The sequence below is a fragment of the Lycorma delicatula genome, chromosome 4 (genome assembly GCF_047948215.1).
Source record: "Lycorma delicatula isolate Av1 chromosome 4, ASM4794821v1, whole genome shotgun sequence".
NCBI classification, from domain to species: Eukaryota; Metazoa; Arthropoda; class Insecta; order Hemiptera; family Fulgoridae; genus Lycorma; species Lycorma delicatula.
Genome location: NC_134458.1, coordinates 190,786,537 through 190,795,153, shown reverse-complemented (window position 1 = coordinate 190,795,153; position 8,617 = coordinate 190,786,537). Strand labels below are relative to the sequence as shown.

General features: G+C 36.8%; 1 protein-coding gene across 1 annotated transcript; it reads left to right on the top strand.

Annotated features, from left to right (window-relative positions):
* The first annotated feature begins 5,962 nt into the window (after positions 1–5,962).
* LOC142322780 (uncharacterized) lies at positions 5,963–7,904 on the top strand. The gene is made up of 2 exons (XM_075361855.1): positions 5,963–5,983; positions 7,308–7,904. The coding sequence occupies exons 1-2, from the start codon at positions 5,963–5,965 to the stop codon at positions 7,614–7,616; spliced, it is 330 nt and encodes a 109-aa protein (XP_075217970.1). The 3' UTR covers positions 7,617–7,904.
* The last annotated feature ends 713 nt before the right edge of the window (positions 7,905–8,617 follow it).

The following is an 8,617-nucleotide window of genomic DNA, read 5'->3' as shown; positions in this document are numbered from 1 at the left end:
GGGGAAGTAAGTTTTTTTATGTTATTTATTGGATTTAAATTTTAAATGGATGATCCTTAAATTCAGTTTCAATGATATTTAAACTTAATTAAACTCTATATTCCTTGCTAAAGTATCAAATTTTGTTAATCTATGAGCTAGGATGTTTTTTTCCTTCAAAAATATTTAATGGTTATAAAAATTATTGTAAACCATATCATATACAGAATAATTAAAAAATATAGCTAAAAATAGGAAAAACAAGTTCATATAAAATAAAATACCCGCTTCGTTATTGAGTTACATCTAACGAAAGATTTCGATTCTTCCAGTGAAATGAAATCTTCGTAAAATTCTAAAAAGGGTCAAATTTAGTAGTTTTGTTACAGTTATTGATCAGAAAATATTTTTAAAAATGGGTCCTGGAATTTTAATTTTAATTATTATCGATCTTTGTATTTATTTCGATTTGATACACTAAAATCGACTAGATGAAATATCATATCGACCAATTTAATCTGTAGGTTTGGCAAAGTGAAGGAACTAAAATTTCCCACAGTCTTGACAGACTGATATATAGATAGACAGAGAGAGAGAGTGATAGAAGGGAAGACAGACAGATAGTGTGACAGAGAGTAGAGAGAGACAGACAGATAGACACGCTTAGAAGTGAGTGTGAGAGAGAGAAAGACAACCAGAAATAGAGACAGAGACAGATAGATGACAGAGAGATAGTGACAAAGGGAGAGAGAAACAAAGAATGGAACAGGTAGAAACAGTGAGAGAGAGAGAGAAAGACAGACAGAGAGACAGTGGAGAAGTGAGAGAGACAGGCTGACAGAGAGAGACACAGTAACAAAGAATGACAGGAGACAGCAACAGAGGAGGAGACAGACAGACAGTGTGACAGAGTGTAGAGAGGGACAGACAGATAGACACAATCAGAAGTGTGTGTGAGAGAGAGAAAGATAGAGAGAGAGAAAGACAGCCAGAGAGAGAGAGAGAGAGAGAGAGTGAATGAGAGACAGATAGAGAGAGAGAGAGCGAGAGAGAGAGAGAGAGAGAAAGAGAGAGTGACAGGCAGAGAGACAGCGGACGTGTGAGAGAGACAGTCTGACAGAGATAGAGAGAGAGAGAGAGACAGAGGGGTAGACAGACAGACAGTATGACAGAGAGTAGAGAGAGAGAGACAGACAGATAGACACACTTAGAAGTGAGTGTGAGAGAGAGAAAGACAGCCAGAGAGGGAGTCAAAGTGAGAGAGAGAAATAAAGACATATAGCGAGAATGAGAGAGAGACAGCGACAAAGGGAGAGAGAAAGAACGAATTGGAGAGGTAGAAACACAGAGAGACAATGGTGGAGGGAGAGAGACAGACTGACACAGAGAGACACAGTAACAAAGAATGACAGGAGACAGCAACAGAGGGGGAGACAGACAGACAGTGTGACAGCGTATAGAGAGAGACAAACAGACAGATACACTTGGAAGTGAGTGTGAGAGAGAGGAAGACAGAGGGACAGCGAAAGCTAGAGAGAGAGAAAGACAGCCAGAGAGACAGCAGAGGTGTGACAGAGAGGGAGAGTCTGACAGAGAGAGAGAGAGAGAGAGAGAGAGTGTGTGTGTGTGTGTGTGTGTGTGTGTGTGTGTGTGTGTGCATGTGTGTGTATGAGTAAGTGAGGATGGACAGGCGCGCACGCGCATTGCATACAAAATCACACGCACACACACACACACAGACACACCCACAGAGAGATAGAGAGAAAGAAATAGACAGAAAGACAGACAGTGAGGCAGTAAGAGAGAGGGAGGGTGAGAGAGATACAACACACACAGAGGTAGACAAGAGGATAGAGATATGCGCACAGAGAGAGAGAGAGAGAGAGAGCGTTACACATATACACACACACACACAGAGAGAGAGAGAGAGAGAGCGTGTGAGGGGGTAAGGATACGCAGGCGCGCGCGCACACGTTGCATAAACAGAGAGAAAGGGAGAGAGAATAGAGGCACTCACACAGAGAAAGAAAGAAACACAGAGAGATTGAGAGACTGAGCAAGGATAGATGGGGGCCCGCGCGCACACATTACATACAGAGAGAGAGAGAGGGAGCGAGAGAGACAGACAGACAGAGATATATATATATGCACACACACACACACACACACACACACACACACACACACACACACACACACACACACACACACACACACACACACACACACACACACACACAGATTGAGTGAGACATTTATAAACACAGAAAAAGAGAAACCAGCGCTTGTGAGCACGCGCGGGTCATATGAACATTAACATGGAAAATTTCTATCCATTTTTTTTATAATGGGTACCATGATTCAACTTCAGAAAAATTTCGACATATCTTCACGTTTCACATCATCCAGACCGCAAAATCATCGTCAGTTCAAAACTTTATATATATATATATATATATATATATATATATATATATAAATGGATAGGGTAAATGTGGATATAGTAGGAATTAGTGAGGTTCGGTGGGAAGAGGAAGGCGACTTTTGGTCAGGTGATTTTAGAGTAATTAACTCAGCTTCAAATAATGGGCAGGCAGGAGTAGGTTTCGTGATGAACAAGAAGATAGGGAAGAGAGTGGAGTATTTCAAAACGCATAGCGATAGAATCATTGTAATAAGGATAAAATCAAAACCTAAACCGACAACGATTGTTAACGTCTATATGCCTACAAGCGCCCATGATGATGATGAGGTAGTGTGTATACGAAGAGATTGATGAAGCAATTAAACACGTAAAAGAAGATGAAAATTTAATAATAGTTGGAGATTGGAATGCAAGCATTGGAAATGGTAAGGAAGGAAATATAGTGGGTGAATACGGGCTGGGCAAAAGGAATTAAAGAGGGGACCGACTTATAGAGTTTTGCACGAAGTATAATTTAGTAATTGCCAACACCCAATTTAAAAATCATAATAGAAGAATATACACTTGGAAAAAGCCAGGCGATACTGCAAGGTATCAGATAGATTATATCATGGTTAAGCAAAGATTTAGAAATCAACTCGTCGACTGCAAAACTTACCCTGGAGCAGAAATTGATAGCGACCATAATTTGGTGATAATGAAATGTAGATTGGGGTTTAAAAACCTGAAGAAAAGGTGTCAGATGAATCGGTGGAATTTAGAGAAGCTTAAGGAAGAGGAGGTGAAGAAGATTTTTGAGGAGGACATCGCAAGAGGTCTGAGTAAAAAAGATAAGGTAGAAAATGTAGAAGAAGGATGGGAGAATGTTAAAAAGGAAATTCTTAAATCAGCAGAACCAAACATAGGCGGAATAAAGAGAACCGGTAGAAAACCTTGGGTTACAGAAGATATATTGCAGCTGATGGATGAACGTAGAAAATATAAGAATGCTAGTGATGAAGAAAGTAAGAGGAACTATCGGCAATTAAGAAATGCTATACACAGGCAGTGCAAACTGGCGAAAGAAGAGTGGATTAAAGAAAAGTGGAAAGAGAAATGAACATCGGTAAAATAGACGGAGCATACAGCAAAGTTAAGGAAAATTTTGGGGTACATAAATTAAAATCTAATAATGTGTTAAGCAAAGATGGTACACCAATATATAATACGAAAGGTAAAGTCGATAGATGGGTGGAATATATTGAAGAGTTATACGGAGGAAATGAATTAGAAAACGGTGTTATAGAGGAAGAAGAGGAAGTTGAGGAGGATAAAATGGGAGAAACAATACTGAGATCTGAATTTAAGAGAGCATTAAAAGATTTAAATGGCAGAAAGGCTCCTGGAATAGACGGAATAACTGTAGAATTACTGCGCAGTGCAGGTGAGGAAGCGATTGATAGATTATACAAACTGGTGTGTAATATTTATGAAAAAGGGGAATTTCCGTTAGACTTCAAAAAAAGTGTTATAGTCATGATACCAAAGAAAGCAGGAGCAGATAAATGTGAAGAATACAGAACAATTAGTTTAACTAGTCGTGCATCAAAAATCTTAACTAGAATTCTATACAGAAGAATTGAGAGGAGAGTGGAAGAAGTGTTAGGAGAAAACTAATTTGGTTTCAGGAAAAGTATAGGGACAAGGGAAGCAATTTTAGGCCTCAGATTAATAGTAGAAGAAAGATTAAAGAAAAACAGACCGACATACTTGGCGTTTATAAACCTAGAAAAGGCATTCGATAACGTAGAATGGAATAAAATGCTCAGCATTTAAAAAAAATTAGGGTTCAAATACAAAGATAGAAGAACAATTGATAACATTTACAGGAACCAAACAGCAACAGTAATAACTGAAGAACATAAGAAAGAAGCCGTAATAAGAAAGGGAGTCCGACAAGGATGTCCCCTATCTCCGTTACTTTTTAATATTTACATGGAACTAGCAGTTAATGATGTTAAAGAACAATTTAGATTCGGAGTAACAGTACAAGGTGAAAAGATAAAGATACTACGATTTGCTGATGATATAGTAATTCTAGCCGAGAGTAAAAAGGATTTAGAAGAAACAATGAACGGCATAGATGAAGTCCTACGCAAGAACTATCGCACGAAAATAAACAAGAACAAAATAAAAGTAATGAAATGTAGTAGAAATAACAAAGATGGACCACTGAATGTGAAAATAGGAGGAGAAAAGATTATGCAGGTAGAAGAATTTTGTTATTTGGGAAGTAGAATTAGTAAAGATGGACGAAGCAGGAGCGATATAAAATGCCGAATAGCACAAACGAAACGAGCCTTCAGTAAGAAATATAATTTGTTTACATCAAAAATTAATTTAAATGTCAGGAAAAGATTTTTGAAAGTGTATGTTTGGAGTGTCGCTTTATATGGAAGTGAAACTTGGACGATCGGAGTATCTCAGAAGAAAAGATTAGAAGCTTTTGAAATGTGATGCTATAGCAGAATGTTAAAAATCAGACGGGTGGATAAAATGACAAATGAAAAGGTATTGCGGCAAATAGATGAAGAAAGAAGCATTTGGAAAAATATAGTTAAAAGGAGAGATAGACATATAGACCACATACTAAGGCATCCTGGAATAGTCGATTTAATATTGGAAGGACAGGTAGAAGGAAAAAATTGTGTAGGCAGCCCACGTTTGGAATATGTAAAACAAATTGTTGGGGATGTAGGATGTTAGAGGGTATACTGAAATGAAACGACTAGCACTAGATAGGGAATCTTGGAGAGCTGCATCAAACCAGTCAAATGACTGAAGACAAAAAAAAAAACAATATATATATATATATATATATATATATATATATATATATATGTATATATCACTTTCTTGTGGGCACGCTAACCGCCGTAATTTTGCGCCTATCATTTTCAAATTATACCTTAAAATTAAATCGTCTCAAAATCTCAGTCGAGTACGTAAACGGTCAAACTTGGACCATGGAGGTGGAAAATGTAAGGGATACTATGGAAGATACTACTATTTTTATTTCATTGTACGAAGTAAACAATGTATTGTGTTGGCGAAAAATTTGAAACGGAAATATCCCGTTTGATCATCCCTGAATCCATTTTGACTAGTTTTGGGGTGACGTCTGTGTGTATGTATTTCACATAACTCAAAAACAATTGGGCGTAGAATGATGAAATTTTGGATTTAGGACTGTTGTAACATCTAATTATACATCTCTCCTTTTTATTGCAATTGACTGGACCAAAAGTGTCTAAAAAAATCCAAAATATATGGATTTTGGAGTTTTTCTTTTTCAGTAATAAGAACTAATTGAGAGAGAAGAGAGAGAGAGTGAGCGAGTAAGTGAGGTTCCAGCGTATTTTTAAAATATAAAGATTATATATTGTACAAGTATAAAGAAAGAATTAAAGCAAAAAGGACTAATATTATATGTTATATATAAAATCAAATAGAGAGTGCTGCAGTTCTCCAGTGCCTATACGCATGCCATCACCGATTACTAAATAATAACTTAATAAAATGTCCACTTACAGTCCAACGGTAATTAATTTAAATTTCTATGTACACAATAATTAGTTTTAACTACTTACCTTCTCTTTTGCCCTTCTAACGTGTTTTTGGACAGATTTGTCAATCAAAGAGCTCTTTCTTTCCGCCATCTTCAGATCATTACTGAAAAAACAACTAAACCGCTTTTATATTCGTTACACCGATTAAAATAGAAAAGCGAACGAACAAGGAATATTTCATACATATGCTAAATAAAAAAGACCTATTTTAACCAGGTCCAGCACTGCAGAAAAGACAGTACTCTCTATCTCTCCCTCGCAGTTTTGTGTGCAGCTTCTTCCTACGTGCGCATGCGTACAACAGCCAAACACAACGATACTGGAACTGTGAAGTGCACAGTTACATACTAACATACAGTTCGATCACACAAACACACACGACTGAGAGAGAGGAGACAATCTCTCTCTCTCTCTCTCTGTGTGTGTGTGTGTGTGTGTGTGTTTGTGCTTCTATTTTCTCTCTCTTTCTTTGTCTCTCTCTGTCTCTCTCTCTCTCCCTCTCTGTGGGTGTGGGTGTGTGTGCGCGCTCTTCCATTTTCTCTCTCTGTCTCTCTCTCTCTCCCTCTCTGTGAGTGTGGGTGTGTGTGTGTGTGTGCGCTCTTCCATTTTCTCTCTCTCTCGCTCTCTCTGTCCCTCTCTTTGTGTGTGTGTGTGTGTGTGTGTGTGTGTGTGTGTGTGTGTGTGTGTGCATGCTTCCATTTTCCCTCACTCTCTCTGTGTGTGTGTGTTCGTGCTTCTATTTCTCTCTCTTTCTTTGTCTCTCTCTCTCTCTCTCTCTCTCCCTCCCTCAATGTGGGTGTGTGTGTGTGTATGCATGCTTCTATTTTCTCTCTCTTTCTTTCTCTCTCTCTCTCTCTCATTCTTTCTCTTTCTCTCTCTCCCTCTCTGTGGGTGTGTGTGTGTGTGTGTGTTCTTGCTTCTACTTTCTCTCTTTTTCTTTCTATCTCCCTCTGTGTGTGTGTGTGTGTGTGTGTGTGTGTGTGTGTGTGTGTGTGTGTGAGCACTTCTCTCTCCCTCTTTCTCTCTCTCTCTGTGTGAGTGTGTGTGTGTGTGTGTGTTTGTGTGTCTATCTCTCTCTCTGTGTACGTCTGTCTATCTATCTCTCTCCCACTCTCTCTCTCTCACTCTCTCTGTGTGTGTGTGTGTGTGTACGCGCTTCAATTTTCTATCTATCACTCTCTCTCTCCCTTTGTGTGTGTGTGTGTGTGTGTGTGTGTTCGCAAAAAATGACGATTAAATTAATTTTTTGTATTAAAACACAAAAATTAATAATAAAATTAATTATTTTATTCCAGGTAACGTACGAGACAACAGAATCAGTTGTAACAGTCGATTGGGAAAACGGTTTTGTCGAAGCATCCGCTAAAGAAAATATAAATGTGTCACAAGTATTTAAGGAATTATTAGCGCAAGCCAAAGTTAAATACAACTTAAGTCCAGCATTAAGACGTAGACGAAGGCAGTCGTTACCTCCACAACCGGCCGGTACCGGAACGTCGCCAAATCCAGCAATACCTTCTCCAGCCCAATTGGCTCATCTTCAGAGTATAAGAGAAAGGCATACAGGAACTGGCGGTAAACGCAATTCCTGTTCTATATCTTAACTGAATAAATTACTATATATATATATAATATAAATATATCTTCTTCCAGTGTTTGTTTCAATTATGTATGAAATAAATAAATAAATATATGAAATTATTAACTAATTTATTTTTAACAGACAATCTTATAGAAAAAAAAAATGTATTAAATAATTTTTATCGTACCTGATATTATAATAACGAGGACAAGTCAAAAAGTAAAGTGAAATTAAAAAAAAAATCAGTAAATCTTTGCGAGTAAGAAGTCTACAAAACTGGACGAAACGGCGAAATTAACGAAATATACTTCATGACATAACCTAAAAATCAAATTTAAATTTGAAAAAAATTAAATATATATATATATATATATATATGATTTCACTTAAATTAAAATTTGTAATAAAGAATATTTTCTAAAAATATTTCAAATTTTATTGGAAAACGTTTTTTTTTTCCTTCAATTTGATCGAATATGTAACTTTTTTCTGAAAAAAAAAGAAGGTGGGTTTACAAATTGTTCCACTAGGTAGCAGCACTTGATAATACTAAATAGCGTACAAAAATTTCATAATTGGTAGCATCTTAGCATTTCATCCAGGAAGTCCCAGGTTCGATTCTCGGCCATTTATTTTACAAATCCTAAAAAATCATCCCTTCATCATATGAAGTAAAAGAAAAAAAATTAATTGAAAAAGAAATAAAAAAAAGATTCGTTTAATAATATAAAATAATTAAAAAAGTAAAAATTACTTTTGCATGGTTTTATATATTTATAATAATATTGGTGGTTGGGATTCAATTAACGATAAATCACAGGAATGGTCGACCTGAGACCTATACAAGACTATACTTCATTTACACTCATATATATATCACCCTCTGAAGTTATAGCTAAACGTTAGTCTCAGAAGTTAAAAAAAAGCAAACAAAAAATACAAAGATCAACGCAGCAATCTACTGGGTTAGCCTAGTGGTTAAACTGACTGGGTTAGCCTAGCGGTTAAACTCATCAATTAACT